We start from the raw sequence: 18,824 nt of genomic DNA on the forward strand, positions 1-18,824 counted from the left end.
TTTCCTTTTAAAACAGAGCTATCGGCAAACAAAAAGGGCTTATTTCTTATCAGCAGTACACTTGACAATTGACAATATCGCATTTATTTGTCATCTAAACGACCTCAATCTACACATCCACCAGTCGACGCTATCCGCACCGTTCTCATCACAATGTCCGTACGCTTTGCTCCAATCGTCCGGTCGCGCGTGGCAATGCCCATTGCGCCCAGACTTGTCGCTTTCCGGTCGATCTCCTCTACCCCGAGTTATCAGAAGGGCCCTGTCGATGCGGCCAAGGACACCCTGAAGAAGGCCGATGAGTTGGCTTCCAAAGCAGCTCTCAAGGGTATCGACGAAGGAGGTTTGTTTCACCCCTCGAGGCAATTAGCTGCCCATTCCGTTGGCTTGGAAGGAAATGCTAATTAGCTCTCTTTGCAAATACAGAGAAAGCTCGCGATAAGATCAACGAGACTGTTGGTAGTGCCAAATCCCAGACCGAGTCGATGAAGGGCGAGGCCTCTAAGCAAGCGGGCAAGGCCAAGGGTGAGGCCGAGCATGCTGCGGGAACGATCAAGGGCAAGACAGATGCCGCCATGGGCGAGGCGAAGGGCAAGGCCGAGGAAATTAAGCACAAGCATACCTGAGCATGTTCGTACTGAAATAGCTGCCTCCAATATTTTGTAATAATATCATATTCTGCATTACTATTGTGTTGTAATGATTGAATTTCCAATGGCCGGGAACTGCTTGGAGGATTGGGTAGCTCTGTGTCGGGAACATGCGTATCTCTTTGCTCAGGAACTTGGCAGCATGAGAACGTACTCACGAGAACTCAATCCGAAGCGGAGCACATCTTTGTCCATCACTTCCATATAGCGACCTGCTGGAGCAGCTTCACCGTTGACAGTAGACCCATTCGCGCTCTCCAGGTCAATCAGGTAGGGTTTGACCTTGCCGATGCGGTCGCCGTATTCATTGCGCTTCTCCACGAAGCGGAACTGGATTGCGGCATGCTGCTTCGAGCAGCTGGGATGATCGAGTGGAAAATCCACCACTAGCCGCTCGCGGCCGATCAGCCAGCAGCTGCGTTCACCCAGCTCGACCATCTCCAGCAACTCTTCTCCTTTGAAGACATACATTCGCCAGGGTTCCTTCGCTGGTGGTTTGCGGGCCTCCGGGGGCTCGTGGTATTTCAAGACTACTCCCTGTCCGTCTTCGGTTTGAATAGTATTGGTTTCAGCGGCGAGCCGCCCGGTGTTCTTGAAGTTGGGCTTTTCCTTCTCTGGGGGAGGTGCGTCGGAGGTCTGCGTCACCTCGTTTGTGAATGCATCCGATTGCGAGGGAAGTGGACCGCGTCGTTCCAATGCCCGTGGGCTTGGTGACCGTTTGGGGGAACGAGACCGTCGTCGCGGGCTTCGGTGTCTTCTTGATGGCCGGTCACTATCCCGATCGCGATCACGGTCTTCGCGGTGTCGATGGCTGCGGTGTCTGCGTCTTCGGCCTTGCTCATCTGCAGAACTTGTAGATCGTTCCCTGGGTGCTCGATGGCGTCTGTCTCGGTCTCGGTCTCTTCGCCCACTCTCTTTCCCAGACGGGCTGCGAGTAGAATGACGTCGTGGGCTATCCCGGCGAGAGCTCCGGTGGTCATTGTCTCGCGGGCGCGAGCTGCGGTCGTCGCGATTGTCTCGCCGTCGATCGCGGCTCCGGCCTGGGGATTGTGATGGAGACCGCCGGCGATCATGAGGTTCGGCGTCTGATCCGGTCATTTTTGCGCGTGAATATCCAGACGAGGGAAAGTGTAGAAGATGAGATTGAAGCTTTGTTGAAGAATCTCAGAAGCTCGTTCCACGTGACCCGGTCCGAACGGGCCCAAACAGGGAGGGGAGCACGCATATCGCTCTCCGCACCTCATATATCTCGAGAGCACCGGGGTTTCTACCGTGCTCTCTCCCAGAAAACCATGTGGCCATGTTTAGGAAGGCAAATTTTCTCTGCTGCGATGGCCTCCAGCTTCTGAGCTCGCCAATCGCAGCCTTGCCACACCCCCGTCCCAGCTTCGGAGCCGCAGGCTATAGACGACTCTGGGCAACACACACCAACAGGACCTATGCCACCGCATCGGATCCCCCGGAGCATGTATATACATGGCCTAGCACGCCTAACTTCACTCCATATGACGTCCTCCACTTAAATCGCACCGCCCCGTACTCGAAAGGCCGGTACTTCGAGCTTGTGAAGATCTACCACCCAGATCGGCCCTGCAACGAGCATCCTCTTTGTCGAAACATCACCGCCGAAGTCCGTCTACAGCGGTATCACATCGTGGTCAACGCGCACGAAATCCTCTCCGATCCCGACAAACGGGCCGCCTACGACCAGTTCGGAACGGGATGGAAACATCAGCCCAAACGATATAACACCGTAGCGGATGCAACGGCAGAGTGGGGACCATACGGTCCAACAATATACGCTAATGCTACCTGGGAAGACTGGGAGCGATGGCATAACCGTCACGGAGAGAAGCAACAGAATGTCGTCGACCACCGCACTTTCACCCGGCTCGTGATCCTTCTTACCCTCTTCGGAGGAGCTGTTCAGGCATCCTGGATTTCTCAGTTGAACACTGGATATGAGCAACGTCTGCGCGAAGTCAACGAGGATTCTATGCGTTTTCTCACCGGCCGCCGACAGCATACTGTCCAGCAGATGCCCTCGAACGATGCTCGTGTGCAGAGTTTCCTCATTCGGAGGGACCCGACTGGATCGGGTCTCAAAAATGAAGAGCACCCTGTTTATGAGAGGGAGCTCAGTTCTCGGACCGGCTTGTCTGACGTAGACTTGGCGGGTGATCGCCAAGAGGGGTTGGAGACTGTGGGAACTGAACAGGCCGCAGAGAGATCGAAAGATTCTCAAGATCGATCTGATCTGATCTGATCTGATCTGCTTGCATGAAATTATGGGTTGCATGGCGTTCTGTTCTCTTTACTTAGGGTCGGCGGTTGCATACATGCTAGGCCGCAGGCATACATAGCGAATCAGTATAAATTGGACATATTCCATTCGAAAATTCAAGAATGATGTAGATAGGCTACACTCACATGTACAAGTATCCCCAAAAATCACAACTTGAGGGGAGAAGTTATGCATCCGAGGTCGAACCTCGGCATCAGACGCCACCGCCAAGTCCAGTTTGTTCAAGGGAAATCTATATACAACCTCAAATCTTCCACCCCGGAGTCGGGCTCCGTGATATACCTGTCTGCCCAATATGAGCTCGTTCAAGCATGCCATTGGCATGTTGAAAGCGCTGCTGCTCCGGATCCCACTGATCCTCAAGACGCTCTTCCTGCACGGCGTTCACATGTCACCCGTCAAGGGGAAGCAGGATCTGCGCACTGAATTGACCGTCGCGGTGATCCGCTCGTTTATCACATTCAGCAAGCCGCTTACCAAGGCGCAAGAGGATAGTAAGCGAGACCCTGGGATCAAGGGTCCCATGTGGGTGTCCAAGATCACCCTTCCGGAGCCGGAGTTCGACGTGCGCGACGCGATCCTCCGCGCAATTGAAGATCTCAACACCGGCCATGGGACTTTTGATGTCCCTGGCATTGCTGCTGTTGAGGCTGAATGGACTGGCTACCGCAGTGGCGTGGGAAAGCGCACTCCCCAACCTGACCTTTCGGAGGCCGAGAAGTACGCCAAGCTACGAATGGAGTCGCCTTCTGACACGACGATCCTATATTTCCACGGCGGTGCATACTTGTAAGTTCGAGTTACCTTGGGAAACATCCTGGACAACTACTGATCGATAATCTAGCCTTATGGATCCATGCACGCACCGCGTGCCTGTCGCACATCTCTCTCGTCTGACTGGTGCTCCGGTCCTTTCAGTGCGGTACAGACTCGCGCCACAGAACCCATTCCCTGCTGCACTTGTCGATGCTCTGACTGCTTATTTGTCACTCATTCACCCGCCACCAGGCGCATTGCACAAGGCCGTCCCAGCCAACAAGATCATCTTGGCAGGCGACTCTGCCGGTGGAAACTTATCACTCGTCCTGCTCCAGGCGCTGCTGACTTTGCAGCGTGCATCGCGATCGATCCGCTTCCATGGCAAGGACGTTGATGTTGAGCTGCCTGCGGGCGTGGCGACCATTTCGCCCTGGTGCGATATCAGTCGATCGATGCCTTCCATCATTCGCAATGCCAAATTTGACTACATCGACTTACCGACAGGGCCATCCCTCGATCCAGAGGAAATCCCATTCTCTCCGCTTCCTTTCCCTCCTGATACACTATGGCCCATGTCTCCTCCACGCGTGGACATGTACGCGAATGCCAACATGCTCCTCCATCCCTTGGTCTCTCCACTGGCAGCCAGCGCAGACCTCTGGAAAGACGCACCGCCAGTGCTGATCTCAACCGGAGAAGAGGGCCTTACCGACGAAGACCTAATCCTAGCCCGTCGGATGCATCAGGCGGGTGTTCCTGTTATCACGGAGCAGTTCGAGGGCATGCCCCACTGCCACGGCCTTATCATGATCTCGACACCGGCAGGGAAGCGGTTTTTCAAAGGTATTACGGAGTTCTGCCGCGATGCTGTGGCTGGCCGTGTCACACCGACCGGGTCTCTGACCTACCTCGGCTTCAAGATGCAATCAACTCGTAACATTCTGCTTGAGAAGGCCTGTGAGACTACTGATGAGGAGGCTGATGCCCGTATGCGAAGGAGCCTGGAGGCACGTTTGGCGGCCGAGAAGGAAATGCAGAGGGCGTGGCGTGAGCGAGCACGACTTTGAGTGTTTACATGTTACATTGTGGATGGATATCTGTCCACAACATACAACATGGTTGATGATATCCCTGTTTTTATTCTTATCATTGCAGAAATATACGATAATGAAAGCCGAATATTAAAACTTTTTGCTTCCTTGATTTAGATACTATGTCGTGTTGTTTGGGAAGGCAAAAGGAGCCTCCAGCGTCAATACCCTTCCGCGATTAACCGAGGTAGTATCACGGGTAAAATTTGCAAATCTTAATAATGAAACCACGAAGACTAGAATCAGTTTGGCTTTGAACCATAATAACCGGTTGTGGTACGAGTGGTGAGACTGGTAACGTGCTTGACGTAGTGGCTTGACCTTGGAAAGATGACGTCATGTCATATGGATATTGCTCTGCGACAAGCATAAATAGCCCTTCACCCACCGTCGTTGAGTCTGTATAATCTAAACTACAACTGAATACCAAATCTTCAACTCAACTTCTTCATTCACCATGGAAACTGTCAAGGTTCGTGACTATGCTCAACAATTACGCTGGTGCAAGGTTACTTTAGCCAAAGGTACTAACACGTGTTTATCAATAGCACGCCGCCAACTACGTCTCCGAGTCCATCCAGGGCACCGGTGCTGAGGCTTCCAAGGAGACCAACAAGCAGATCGCCAAGGATGACGACGCCAAGCTGACCACCCGTGCCACCGCTGCCAAGGATGCCGTCGTTGACAAGAAGGACGAGAAGACTCACGATACCAAGGCCGATCTCCACAAGGGTAAGTCGACCAGCGTGGCACAGTTGTATGATGGAATACTAACAATTCCACAGAGCAGGCTAAGCACTCGTAAACAAAGTTTGATGGAAATCGTTCATTTTACTTGATGACCCTACTGCTTGCCCCGCAAGACTGGCACGGGGATTATGATTGTTCATGTATATAGCGAGACAATACCAGAAAACCGTCATTCACGGTACATTCAATGAATATTCATTTAACACAGAACCGATATCTCAGCCAGCACATATTGGAGTTTCAGAACTAGTCAATGCAACCTTAAGATAGGCCCCACCTTGGTTACCCTCGTGAATTAAGTAGGTGCCAGTTGGCGGGGGGATGAATTCCTCGAATGCAGGTGGTCATTACGGGCGAAGTGGGCCGTTAACTCTATGCACTTGACAAGCTTTATTATTTGCTTCTTCTGTCAATGCTCTTCAACCCCTGGATTGGTTTCCACTGGTCAGAGCCAAGTGCTTGAGAGTAAGACACCTTGGTAGAAAAGTAGTGTTGGCAGAGATCAAGACATATATTAATCTTCTGTCTGGCACTAGGAGAATACTTGTGGAGGTCCATTATGGATGGGGACTGATTGCGAAGGGCGCTGTGCAGCCCTGTGGGATCAACAGCCTCCAGATTGATGTAGCTAGACAGACTGTGAACCAGATGCTTGACTCCGTGTCAAGCGTTCAATCTGCTAGTGGGAAGCACTTCTATGATTTGCGAGTGACATATAATGATTTTGAGCCTACGAAAATACATGCTGCTAACGGACATAGCTATGAGACGGGAAACCAGCGCTTTTTTTGATGACCGAGCTGAAGACTTTATAGTATACGAAGATCCAGTGATATTTAACCTTAAAAGAGCAAGCACCAGATCGAAGCAGCCTTTGACGTAATACATTGTAAAGGACCCATGGGATGCTCAAAAAGATACTTTCAAGATTGGAAGACCCTCCGAAATGAGATCTGGAAAGACTAGGAGAATCCAGTATATAGGCCATTTGCATTATCTCCTTGGTCCGACTGTACAGCCTGACCAGAAAGACAGGCGAAAACAAAGGAGTAGATACACCCAAAAGAACACTTCAACGTAGTTCTTCCATGATAACACCGCCAAGCCCAGATGTATCTCGTAGTTGGCTATCTAGAGAATGAAGCTCTTCGTCTAGCTCTTCTTGACTCGTGACCCGTGTTGCGCTGTCGAAGTCCACGAGGGTCACATTCCCGTTATGTAAAAGGAAGTTATGTTTGTTGATGTCTCCATGTTTGATTCCCAATTTGTGCAATTTCAATAAAGCAAGCCTGCACACGTCGATGTCCCCAGGCGTAGGATGTCGACTGTGTGTAATCCGGGCCATGATGAATCCAATCACCCTGCCTTCTTCAGTCAAATGACCCAGAAACGCAGGGCCAATTCCATGGCCTTCGAGCCATTTGTACACTGCCGATTCGGCCTCTAATCGCGGCAGCTCCCAAGGAAAGCGCGCGAATTTCGCAATGACGACGGAATCAAAGCGATCGCATGCGACCTCGAGAACATTCGAACGTAGTTGATTCTCTACGTGAAGCTCGAGATGATCGACTTGAGCAGGATGCCAAATATCTGGGATCCCCGGAAGATCGACTTTCGAGGTAACGAGATGCGGGGTTCCTGTTGTCGGGTCGCGGGAGATGCGGCCCTCATTCCAGTCTCCATCTGGAAATTGTGGCAAGAGCGATGCAAAAGCAGGGGGAAAACACATGTCGTCAGGGTCGTAGAGCCCAGGATCGATGGTAATGTATTTGACGAATTGGCCATCGACTAGGACTCGAAACTCGCTTTCCATCTCGTTATCCGGGTCCACGCTTGCTTGAAGCAATTGAATCTTAGTATAGGTGTTGGCCATGTTGGCAAGGAAAATGCAGCATGAAAACAATGTATTTGAGAGAATAGAAAGAAATTTCTTGCTTTTTCGTTATTTATTTGAGAAATGCGCCCCCCCCCCCCCCCCTTACACCAGTCGACACTACTCAGTGCCCAGGTGGGGCGAAACTTAATCCAATGCCAGGTGGATAACAGCGAGAAAAAAGGCTTTAGCGCCTACGCTATTCTATGTAGGGGTAACCGAGATGTTTCCGATGCCCAAATGATGAACTATCTACAAACAGACTGCCTTTTTAGCATGGCGGCTCTACGCGTGTGCGTTTCACTTGACGCCATTCCAGCAAACCCCTTTTTTTTATCCCAAACGTCTCACTTACCGCGCGCTTCCTGATCTATTTACATACTTCCAAATGTTATGGAGAATATTAAAATAAATATTGTATAGCATACACCTGGGCACAGTCCCAGTGAATATAAATCCGTGAGTTTTCCCAGCCTTGGAGAGGGTTCAAAAATATCTTTTGTTCACATCCCATTCTCGACCAACTAGGCTTTTCTCAGCATCTGAATCTAATCAAGGCTCAGACTCATATAATTCAATCTACCCCATATAGGGCTGTCCATCTACCTTCTTATATATCTCTTCGGACAAGACTTTCAAACGTGGTGGGTATTGCTCTTTACGGATAAAGTTGAATTTACTGACGGGGCATTGAGCTCAGAAACATGTGCCAGCAGAATTACCGTATATACACTTGCGGATGCAAGAAAAATGAGACCTTCATCCAGTGCAAGGGCAGGGAGGGTACCAATGTCAAGTGCAGCCGTGTGAGACCGTTTCGGCTACCAGATTCAACCCACATGTGCACAAAACATATGGTGCGCCCTGGAAAAGATGAAATGCATCGCTGATCGTTGCGCCAGTGAGGAAGAGGAAGACGAAAGGGATGTTGATTGGAAAAATGGCCAGTGTGTGATGTTGTTGACGGGCAAAAAGAGCGCCAAGGTCATCATTCATGAAATGACAATTTAAGTGACCATTTGGCCTCTGCTCCATTTGAGCTGTTGTGCTTTGTGTTTGATTTTGCCTATGGGCCGCGGGCTCAGGCTTTCCTCGCCTTTTTGCGTTGGATTTTTTGTTCTTTTTCTTTCGAATGTTTTGTTTATGGGCAATTTTGCTTCTTAGAAGCCATGTTACGTTATTGTTCTTTTATTTTCAAGCAATTTTCCTTGGTTTCATTTAAATACGCAACTTGACATACAGACAAAACGATTTGATATCGCGGAGCAGCTAGGCATCAGGTGCAGCCCAAGTCACCTTCCCATGCATAGGGCTTAGACCCTTCGATGCTTTCCATATTTCACCTCTCCGCATTCTCGTAAGTGATTCTTGAATGTAGTTTCCGTGAACTTTCGTCTGAAATGGAGCGGTACTTGGATTTCTTCTTCACATCCCAGACAATGAAAGCCCCAATCAACTTCTTGTGATGTTTTCTCAAGCCATGGCACACGTACGATAGATACGAATCGCAAAGGGTTCCCTGATTGCCCATCGTAAGGTTCTGCCGCCCAAGATTGTCGAACCCGACGACTGTCCCTTCCTGACTGGCGTGACCCCGACGCTCTTGCTTGGTATTTCCGGTGTTGCTTGGCTTCCATATCGGAGGTATACTTATTCATCGCACTCAGAGATCCATGTAGCTCAACGCCAGCATGGAGAGCAGATTCGTAGTCCACTAATGTAGAAGATCTACTGACCTTCTTCTCGTTCGGTGAATAGATACCTGGTATGACCTTCATGTGAGGTAGATCATTGATGAGACGGCGGTCGAGTCCAAACTTTCGACACGCGTGGGTAGGCAGGAGTGGTAGGTACTGCCTCTCTTGCGACAAACAGAGAAAGCATACGCGTCTGCATCCAAGCAGATAAATATATCCACCAAAATCGCCACAGTGTTCACATTCTGACGTGCACAGTGTGTCGTATAGTGTTTTACAAGTAATCCATCTACCAGCTTGGATGCTCAAAATACCATACAGCGCATTGCGTGCATGTGTGATGATTGCCTTGTACTGAGGATGGGAGCCAAGCAGATGGTAAGCCCGTCGATTGACGAGTCGAAAATTGGAGAGTGTCTGTAGGTCCAGCCGAGGAACTATATCCCACAGTATCTCAAGGGGGAGAGAATCAAATTGGCTCAGACCTGCGGCGGGTGATTTGCAGGGGAGACTGATTTCTAGCTGGCGTTGGAACCCGGGTAGATTGTTGTCAAGGGTGTGATCATCGAGGCGTACGCGAAGGTAAGTAAGGTGATGAAATTCGCGACACATTGGCAGACAATCTGTTAAACATCAAAAAAGCAGGGTATGTTATCTCATGGGTTCCTGACGGACTGGATGGCCAGAAGAGACCTCTCCTGAATGGCTGCGCGATTTCAGACAAACAGTTGATCGAGGGCGCGACTCCACCGCCTTCGAATTTTGCCAGTACATCTCATAAAGCGACAAGCATGCTTGACAAGTTTAAACAGACTGATATCTTTCTACTTCCACACCTGGGCTTGACCTCCATGATAAAATGATTACTACTATAACTAGTTATCTGACCAATGGTTGATGCTTAGAGAGCCACCCAGGGCGGCGGGGTGACTCACTCACCTTATCATCACGTAGATTATAAGGAAAGTTGTGTGGCAGTCGAAACAGTTGAAGAGATTGTTTAAAAATACTTGAAGTTTCAATATATGTGCAAATTTTTCGTATCCGTGCAACCTATGTATTCTTTTCTTCTTCTTTATTTTAAACTTCGAGAGTAAGAAATATGACACTAGCCCAAGTGCCCTGACCAAGTGATTTATAATGAGAACCAATGATAACAAAGCGGTTGATTAAAGGGACTCCTGTAAATAATGGACCGCTAGCATTTCTAGCGGCGATCAAATTATTCCTTTCGAGCAAACAACGCCAATATCTTGGTCTTTTCTTGACTCGCGGCAATGTCCAATGCTGTTTGACCGTCGTTGTTTTCTTTCCATGGATTAAGCCCCAAACCTACAAGGGTCTTGAACAACAACACTTCGTCATCCCCTGTATCACAGGGGCTTTCCCCCCGACGAGCAATGACATGCAGCAGTGTATCTCCGGCAAGGTTTGTTTTGTGAACATCATGCTCTGCGAACATTTTGGTATAGTCCTCAGGGTTTGAGGAACGCATAGGAGCGAAATCCGGGTGGTCATGGCCATTGTAAGATTTCGGCGCCCTCACATAGTGAAATATCGGAGTATCCCCGTTGTTGTCGCACGCCTCACGGTCACATGCTGCGTCGAGAAAACGTTGGTATAGCGAAGTTGCCTCGGTGAAATGATCTTCACCCCCGTCCTCTTTAATCTGCTCCTTCCGGTCAACGTTGCTGGAATCCATGAGTGCGGTGGCAATGCAATGAAGGGCCGTTCTGCCATCAGGCAAAACACCTAGAGGATCCGCACGCGCATCCAAAAGCATATTCAGTATTGCGAAATGGTTCGACGTGCAGCTCTCGGCATAGGTGTTTAGAACTCCAGTCAATGGCGTGAATCCTTCGGTGTTACGTGCGGATATCGCAGCCGATCGCTTCAGGAGCTCCGCAACGATATCTACACCCCCATGTTCAGCAGCGTAGTACAATGAGGTGCATCCAACGTGATCAGCCGCATGAATGTCTGCTCCAGCCTCAATCAACTCGAGAACTGCGGAACCTGTCTCCAAATCCCTGTTATTCATGCAGGTTTTCATGAGTGGAGTGCGTCCTTCACTATCGATGATGTTGATGTCTACACCCACGGCCAGAATAGGCCCAATTGGAGGGTTACAGGTTTCGGCGCAGAGTTCGTGAAGCACAGTCGTGGATCCATTTTCAATGGGTCGGAGAGGATCTGCACCATACCGAAGGAGAAGAGACATGACAGCCTCGCGCTCGCTCCGTGACTCCCATCCGCCTTGTGGGGGAGGAACTTGTTGCAGGAGAGGGACCTCTCTCTTATTGTCTGTGCCGTTCGCGTCGGCACCGGCTTTCAATAGGAGCTCAATCATAGCAAGGTTGTTCTGACGAATTGCCGAATTAATTAGATTGGAAGATCCAGAATCCAATGAAGCCCCATGGTCGAGAAGTAGGGTGATTGTTTCTGCGTCCGCACCACTCCGAACGGCAGTGTGCAGGGGTGGACTTTCACGCTCACTTCGTACATCATTGGGATCGGCACCATGTTTGAGCAGAATCCTGAGAGTTTCGCCATTCCACTTGTGGCGATGCGCTTTTCCCGTTCCGTCGGAGGTCGATACAGCTTTACTGATAGCACTTTGAGAGCCGGCGCTCACTCGAGCCTGGGCATCGACACCTCCTTCAAGAAGTATGGAAAGAGCCTTAGGATGCCACCAGCGCTTCCCCGCGGAGAATTCAGCCAAAGAGGCTGCCAAAACATTTCTGTCCTCTCTGGGAAGTTGTTGCATCAGAAGTTTGACCATCTCAAGGTTGCAGAGAGACCGTTCAGCAGCGCGTGCTAGAAGAGTAGGAATCATACTAGTGGCATCGTCCAGGTATAATAGCAGTCGTTTCATCATGGAGGTCAAGCCCAGGCGTGGAAGCAAAAAGATACCGGCCCGTTTAGACTTGTCGTCACTGTCGAACAACTTCAGTTGCTTGGTACGGATGAACTCCTCAACTAGCACCTCGTTACCCGTTGCAAAAAGCCGCTCCAGGAACTCAATATAGTTGTCAGGCACTTGGACTGAACTGACAACATCTAGCATTTGGGCATCACTCAAGGTCAGAAGTGACTCGCGGAAAGGATCTAAGGAGTGCACCGGGGGTTCGGTCACATTGCGCTTCAGCGCCTGAACAACCGGAGCGCAACCAAGCATCACAGCCACATCTAATGGATGATGGCCATTCTCATCGACTTGATGAGGCTGCGCCCCAGCAGCCAGTAACAATCGAACAACCTCTCCGGCGCATCTGGCGTCTTCATCATGGGAGATCCCAAGGCCCATGCGAGAGAAAGCATCTTTCTTGTCGAAATCACTCTTCTCGGTTCTTCGCAGTCGAGAAGTAAGCTCCGGCTTTGCTAGCAAGGGAGGCTCAGAATAGTACTGAATCTGCGCTTTCTGAGCCGGAGTTGTGTTTTCAATTTCGGCCGCTGCATGTAAAGCTGTTCGGCCTCGCTCGTCAGACAGGGAGGGATCTGCCCCTGCATCGAGCAGAAGTTTCACACTTTCCGGGCTGCCGGACTGGGAAGCTTCATGCAAAGCAGATCTTCTCTTGACACATTGGTGGTCAATTGGAATTGAATGATGCTGATAAATTTCCAGTAGGAGGCCAACGACGTTGCTTTGACCTGCCCTGGCGGCAAAATGAAGAGGTGTGCGGCCATCGTTGTCTTTCGCTTGAATATCAGCTCCATGTTGAATCAAAGTCAGTGCGTTGATGTCTGAGACAGCTGACGCCAGATGCAGTGGAGTTATTCCATCATTGTCTTTGGCGTTGACATCGAAGTGCATAGATGACTGAAGAAGGAACTCTAGTCGTGTTCTTCCTCCCCTGAAGCTGTACCCAAGATGATCTTCAATGGCAGCAGCAGCATGTAAAGCTGTTCTTCCTTGATAGTTAGCCTGTCGATAGGGAACCCCGAGCTCTATAATCGCCTCAGCGCGTTTTTCAAAATCAGACCAGCTACCACATGTTTGAATCATCTTGTCATTGATGAAGTCATGAAAGATGTTGTTTCCCTTGTGGTCAATGGCTTCTATGCTCGCTCCAGCATCAATAAGACATTGAGCAAGCACGCATCTGTTATCATCTTTCACCAGATACGTGGAATTGGCGGATGGCTTGAAAGCATAGTGCAAAGCTAAGAATAGTCAGCATTTCCATGACAGGAATATACGGTTGCGGACAAGAACTCACGAGATTTTCCTTCGTAATCTATTGCCTGAGCACTTGCTCCTAGTCGAAGTAACTCCTCGACCAGCTTCAAAGAATTGCGCTCTTCACCCACCAGTGCAATTAGCAAGGCTGTACGTCCGAGCCCGTCCCGGCTTTCGAGCGAAACGCCGCGTTTGATCATTTCCACGAGGTCTTCAGGTATATTCTTCTCCCCGCTTCTTTTCTCCTTGGTCATTTCATTTTGTCGATAAAGAAACTCATGCAAAGGTGTTCTGCCAAGATGGTTCTGTATGTGCAAGTTTGATTTGGACAGCCACCCATCAATATGGCAACTTTTGCCTGCGGGACGTCTTTTGAAGTTATGGTGGAGAGCTGTATTCCCCAGCCAATCCTGTTGGTCAAAGTCCGCCCCCAGTCCATGGAAAATCGAGGGGTCACCGTGATTTTGCTGCATTGCGTTGCACATGAGGACGCTCAATCCGTCTTTCCTCCTTTGTGCATTGATGTTACAGCCATGGTTGACTAAAAGCCTGGCAACCTTCTCATTAACTCTCTCTGTACTGTGCAAAGGAGTTTCTCCGTTGAAGTCGACGACAGTAGCATCAGCACCGCGCTCAAGGAGAGCAGTAACGAGATCTTCACCACTCATGTCTGCCCAATGAAGCCTTGGCCACTCGAAGAGCACTGTGCGCCCTCTATGGTCTCTTGCGTTGATATCGCAGCCTGCATTGAGTAGCAATTCCAGGCAAGGTATTAAATCTTGGTTCTTTGCTACGTTGTAGTACCCTCGCGGAATGCCAAAGGCCCATGCATGTAGAGGCGTATAGCTTGGAAGAGGTGCGGGAGTGATTCGACTTTCCTCCCCAATGGGTGGCTCTGGGGGAAAGTTTTTGTTCATGGATCGAATCATGACATCCGCGCCATGGTGAAGCAAAATTTTTATTGTGGGAGCACTTCGATTGCGAGCTGCTAGGTAAATTGGAGTGTCACCGTTGGTATCCCGATCATTGATGGCGAGTCGAACCTTCTCATGCTTCAGTAAAGCCGAGAGAATCCAATCTTTGCCCTTTTGGGCAGCGAAGTGAAGAAGGTTATCTTTGTAGAGGTAGAATGGATCCACAAGTCTAATCAACTCGAGAACAGCCCCAACGCGTCCATATTCACACGCAGATGCGAGAGCCGTGACATCTTTACAGGGGTCCGGATAACTTGGGCCATCCCAAGGATCAGGCCGACGAGAGAATCTGTTGGTGATTCCGCCGCCGATCGTATCTTTAGCCATTGGATCCACACCTCCATTAATGAGGGCACGAATTACTGTCACATGGTTTAGCCTGCACGCATATGTAATCAAGGACTGTGGTGGCGTGTAATCTTTCGATTTGATCTTGATATCGTGAGAAGCACCATGTTGCAAAAGGATGCTGACCATCTCATGTTGACCCTTCATAACTGCGTATACCAGAGGTGTATGGCCATCCTCGTCTTTGACATCTGGATCTGATCCTCGGGAAAGGAGATAGCTAGCAAATGGGACTAGTCCGGCGTAGGCAGTGATATGCATAACAGAGCAGCAGTTAGGTATGTCATCTCGATCCGCTCGCCAAATGTCATTCCATGCCTCATAGTCATGACTGCCGTCTTTACAGAACGTGTCCAAGTGCCCCAGAAGCTCGTCATTGGAGCCTCCCGCTTTGTTAACATGAAATGGCCATTCTAGGACAGCATAGCGGAGGAAGTAGAACTTCAGGAAAAGCGATTTCCTATCACTTGGCCGGTCGCCTCCGTGCTTTGTGATTTCCCATTGCCGTAAAGGGCCATTGGTGAGGTATTGAAGACATGTTCGTGCGATCATCGTATGAACAGCAGGTGGGTCAATTGTGGCATAGTCACGGCTTCGATGCATCATCTGGGTATGCTCGACATCGCGATTGAGAAGAAATTCTGTAAGAGAGTGATGGATAATCTGGATAGCACCGTCTTCGCAGACCTCAAGAAGAGGTCCGCAAGTTGTTCGAACAGCATTTTTCACATTGCACTCTGGATCAAGGCCTCCGCGGTCGGGTAATGATTCGATCATAGCGGTAAGCTCGAGAAGGCGCAGTGGTCGGGCTGAATGAGTAATCCACTCGAGAATAAGCCTCTGGAAATGTGTGGAGGTTCCTGACCGTGTGGCCCAATCCCGCAAGAGATTGGTATACATGTCTCCTAACCCATTGGGGAGATTATGCACGCGAATCTGTATGTCTTTAGGGTCCCGTAGTAGCTCATCAAGCATAAGTCTTGCGTATAAGAACAAGCCTTTCCCATTTTCACAGATAGCCTTCTTGATATCCTCAATCTCTGCCAGCCCCAGATCCAGTTGAGACTCCTTCAGGTGTTGCATGACGAAAACAGATATATCCTGGTCAACATGCAGACGGTCAAGACGTAGATCCACGATGCAAGTACCCTGCATGTGCTTCTCCACATGAGGGACCTGACGACTAGTGGTGATAATTTTGATCGAACGGGGAAACTGACGGCCCAAGTCGAGGAACTGCTCAAGCCATCTGTCATGTCCCTGTTCCATTTCATCTAGAGCATCGACGACACAGTAGACCCTATCTACCGATTGCAGACCCGTTGCTAGGCACTCCCAAAACTGGTCAAAGGGAACAGACTCCACCGCCGGGAAATCCTTCCGCAGTTGCTCCAATGCAGATTGAAGATGAAGGGAGCTATCGATCAATTTATGACAAAAGTCTTGCAGCAATGACTGCGGCGATCGGTTACTGTGGACAATCTCTCTGAAGAAGAAAAACAAGACGGGGCCATTGTTGAGTTGCTGGAGTCGACTGATCAAATTAGCTGCGACAACCGACTTGCCGCAACCAGGGATTCCTCTGATCCAGAGATTCCCAACTGAATCGGTCGTGCTCCAGTCGCGATATTGGTCAGTCTCAAATATCCATTCACCGGTCCCTGGGGCATGGGAGTAGAGGTGTTTTCTATATTCGCTTGCTGGGGAATCCGAGTCGGTTGGTTTCAGCCAGTCTTGGAGCCCCTGGATTCTCTGAAGTGGTCCCGGGTCTTTTGCCTCTGTCACGTTAATCAGCCAGGGTCCATTCAGCATCACAAACAAGAGGTATCACTTACTGAAGCGACCCACCACGGCGGGGCCGAGCAGCTCACCGAGAATGTTGCTCGCCATGACTCCCAGTCAATGCTGTTCAAGTTCAATATCCCTCACTCAACTGCTTCGACGGGTAGAAATTGCATGCGGGGATTCATAAATTTGTATCATTAGGTAGAGGGTGAGGTTTTTTTCGGCTTGTTAGGGGGCGGAGAATCCCCACCAATCAGGTTTCAGGGTGGCTCCGTACGGAACAGGCACCAACCTCAAATATCGTAATCATATGAAAGTCTACGCTGGATAATTGGCAGTGGGTTATCTAGAAGAAGCGTTTCTTGGAATACCAACGTGATATAGACCGTGGGACAGACTAATTATACTCCGATGCTTAGGGAGTCAATCACCTTACCGTCACCTATATCACAGGAAAAGTTGCGTGGTAGTTAAAACAATTGAAAAGATTGTTTAAACCTGCTTACAGTTTCGATGGAACTTGTATATTAGAATGTGCCCAGGTGGCTAAGGAAAGTGACATCTCACTATGGGAAGTAGCCCGATCTCTCACAGGTCAGCAATTCTCGACATCCAATTGATAGACCACAAAATGATCAGAATGAAAAAGAGGTAGCCCATCTTCTGGCTCACCTCCCGCCACTTGGATTGGCCCCACGTATTCCACCATTCCAACTCTGGCCAGTTCTTCCCCGCACGCTCCGTCAAGGGCAGGAATTGCAGCACTTCGCCGTTGTAGGAATTGCGCACGACACCTAGGGCAAAGAGATCACCACAATGTGGCGCTAGGTAGCGCGCGAAGGCCGTCGTCAGCCAGCCCTGGCATGACTCTAGCCGCGTAATCCAGCGGGATTCCATGTGAATTGCGTCGAGACGCTTGCGATGCTTTGCGGTGGTCGTGACAAGCGCTTGTTCGATCGTATCGGTCGAGGGAAGCTTGTTGTCTTGAGTGATTGCGTGGAGCATGTTGGCCAGTCCGGCAGCTGCTTCCATGGCGGTATTGGCTCCTTGACCAATATTCGGTGTCATCTCAAACCCAGTATTAGTCGTATCCAGTCGTGTGGACTAAATTACATACCTTGCTCATGCTATCTCCGATACAGACTATCCGGCCATGATGCCAGGTCTGGAAAAGATTCTCCTCCAACGCAACCATCCGGAACCCCCGGCGCTGAGCCCAGATATCTCGAAACCGGACTCCATCCCAGATGGGCAAATTGGCAGCTGCTTCGCAGCGCGAAACGGCTTCGTCCTGCGAGAACCGCGGTGCATCGGGATATGTATACTTTCGTGGTAGCTTCTCAATGAGCACCCAAAACAAGCCGTCTGCGGCTGCTGGGAATATCAGGATTGTGAACCCGGGGCCAAGTCGAATTACGTGCTGCCAGCCCTCCCGACCCGGGATGGGGTTAGACATGCCGAAGATACAGCTGAACTCAACCCCCATACCTGCCAAGAATCAGAAATAATAGCGAGGTGAAATTGCCTGTCAACTCACTGCGTTTCTCTTTGAGTGTGATTCGCCCCGGCTGCTCGATATCAGCGATCCGCCACATTTCGCGTCTTGTCAGACTGTGCAAGCCGTCTGCTCCTACAACCAAACTGCCTTGGAATTCTTCGCCGGCAGCGGTGGTGACAGAGACTGTGGCTCCGTGCGGAGTGATTGTCCCGACATCCTTTTTCGTGAGAACCTTTGACTTGTCCGGGAGGGTCGTATACAAAATTTCAAGAAGCTGAGTCCTCTCCAGACAAGCGAACTTGATGCCAAATCTGATCGACACGTTGTCAGCTTTACGCTCCAGTAATTATGCGATATACTTCGATAGGAATGAAACAACCTCTCAAGTATGACACTGGGAGAAAGACTATCGTAGTAAAATCCATCCTGGAAACAAAGATGCACCCGCTGGATCGAAGAAGACTTCTGTTCAACATGATGGAAGATGCCCAGCTGTTCCATAATTCGCGCACCATTGGGCAGAATAGCCACGGCGGCGCCAATCGGCGGATGAACCTCGACATGCTTCTCCAGAACCACATAGTTAATCCCGGCGCGATGAAGACAATGGGCCAGGGTGAGACCCGTGACCGAGGCCCCGATGATAATAACTTTGAATGAGCCTTTCTCCTCCATTGTCAGTGATATTCCCTCAAAGTCGTGACTGGCCTCCAGTGATGACAGTCATATAGCACGATAAGGGGATCATACAATCAGGGTCATGCAGAAGCACCGGGCCAATCCATCCCCCGATCTTACGTATATGCGCGATGTTCATCCTAGTCAGGGCTAGATTAAGCCTCGTTAGGCCCCCGGACCAGCCGCACGTACACCGGGACATTCCGCCACGAGCTGAGGAATCATGCTCCGCGGAT

General features: G+C 50.1%; 8 protein-coding genes across 8 annotated transcripts; 4 read left to right on the forward strand and 4 right to left on the reverse strand.

The window, feature by feature from the left end:
* Positions 1 to 153: 153 nt before the first annotated feature.
* On the forward strand, positions 154 to 626 carry N7498_003296 (uncharacterized protein; the record flags this gene model as incomplete). Its single annotated transcript, XM_058450358.1, has 2 exons — positions 154 to 343; positions 427 to 626. 2 exons carry the CDS (start codon positions 154 to 156, stop codon positions 624 to 626), a joined length of 390 nt encoding a protein of 129 aa, XP_058309820.1.
* Positions 627 to 776: 150 nt separating this feature from the next.
* N7498_003297 (putative FHA domain protein SNIP1) lies at positions 777 to 1,723 on the reverse strand (the record flags this gene model as incomplete). The annotated part of the gene is made up of 2 exons (XM_058450359.1): positions 777 to 1,286; positions 1,334 to 1,723. 2 exons carry the CDS (start codon positions 1,721 to 1,723, stop codon positions 777 to 779), a joined length of 900 nt encoding a protein of 299 aa, XP_058309821.1.
* Positions 1,724 to 1,950: 227 nt separating this feature from the next.
* On the forward strand, positions 1,951 to 2,916 carry N7498_003298 (J domain-containing protein; the record flags this gene model as incomplete). The annotated part of the gene is made up of 1 exon (XM_058450360.1): positions 1,951 to 2,916. One exon carries the CDS (start codon positions 1,951 to 1,953, stop codon positions 2,914 to 2,916), a length of 966 nt encoding a protein of 321 aa, XP_058309822.1.
* Positions 2,917 to 3,250: 334 nt separating this feature from the next.
* On the forward strand, positions 3,251 to 4,781 carry N7498_003299 (alpha/beta hydrolase; the record flags this gene model as incomplete). The annotated part of the gene is made up of 2 exons (XM_058450361.1): positions 3,251 to 3,744; positions 3,800 to 4,781. The coding sequence occupies 2 exons, from the start codon at positions 3,251 to 3,253 to the stop codon at positions 4,779 to 4,781; spliced, it is 1,476 nt and encodes a 491-aa protein (XP_058309823.1).
* A 481-nt stretch (positions 4,782 to 5,262) lies between these two features.
* N7498_003300 (uncharacterized protein) lies at positions 5,263 to 5,610 on the forward strand (the record flags this gene model as incomplete). Its single annotated transcript, XM_058450362.1, has 3 exons — positions 5,263 to 5,277; positions 5,354 to 5,537; positions 5,591 to 5,610. The coding sequence occupies 3 exons, from the start codon at positions 5,263 to 5,265 to the stop codon at positions 5,608 to 5,610; spliced, it is 219 nt and encodes a 72-aa protein (XP_058309824.1).
* Positions 5,611 to 6,627: 1,017 nt separating this feature from the next.
* Positions 6,628 to 7,428, reverse strand: N7498_003301 (uncharacterized protein; the record flags this gene model as incomplete). Its single annotated transcript, XM_058450363.1, has 1 exon — positions 6,628 to 7,428. One exon carries the CDS (start codon positions 7,426 to 7,428, stop codon positions 6,628 to 6,630), a length of 801 nt encoding a protein of 266 aa, XP_058309825.1.
* Positions 7,429 to 10,347: 2,919 nt separating this feature from the next.
* On the reverse strand, positions 10,348 to 16,517 carry N7498_003302 (ankyrin repeat domain-containing protein; the record flags this gene model as incomplete). Its single annotated transcript, XM_058450364.1, has 3 exons — positions 10,348 to 13,289; positions 13,346 to 16,405; positions 16,463 to 16,517. 3 exons carry the CDS (start codon positions 16,515 to 16,517, stop codon positions 10,348 to 10,350), a joined length of 6,057 nt encoding a protein of 2,018 aa, XP_058309826.1.
* Positions 16,518 to 17,000: 483 nt separating this feature from the next.
* N7498_003303 (FAD-dependent oxidoreductase) lies at positions 17,001 to 18,585 on the reverse strand (the record flags this gene model as incomplete). Its single annotated transcript, XM_058450365.1, has 4 exons — positions 17,001 to 17,480; positions 17,530 to 17,900; positions 17,950 to 18,221; positions 18,290 to 18,585. The coding sequence occupies 4 exons, from the start codon at positions 18,583 to 18,585 to the stop codon at positions 17,001 to 17,003; spliced, it is 1,419 nt and encodes a 472-aa protein (XP_058309827.1).
* Positions 18,586 to 18,824: the final 239 nt, after the last annotated feature.

The sequence above is a fragment of the Penicillium cinerascens genome (genome assembly GCF_028974065.1).
Source record: "Penicillium cinerascens strain IBT 15544 chromosome Unknown contig_24_segment0_segment0, whole genome shotgun sequence".
In the NCBI taxonomy this organism is placed as follows: Eukaryota; Fungi; Ascomycota; class Eurotiomycetes; order Eurotiales; family Aspergillaceae; genus Penicillium; species Penicillium cinerascens.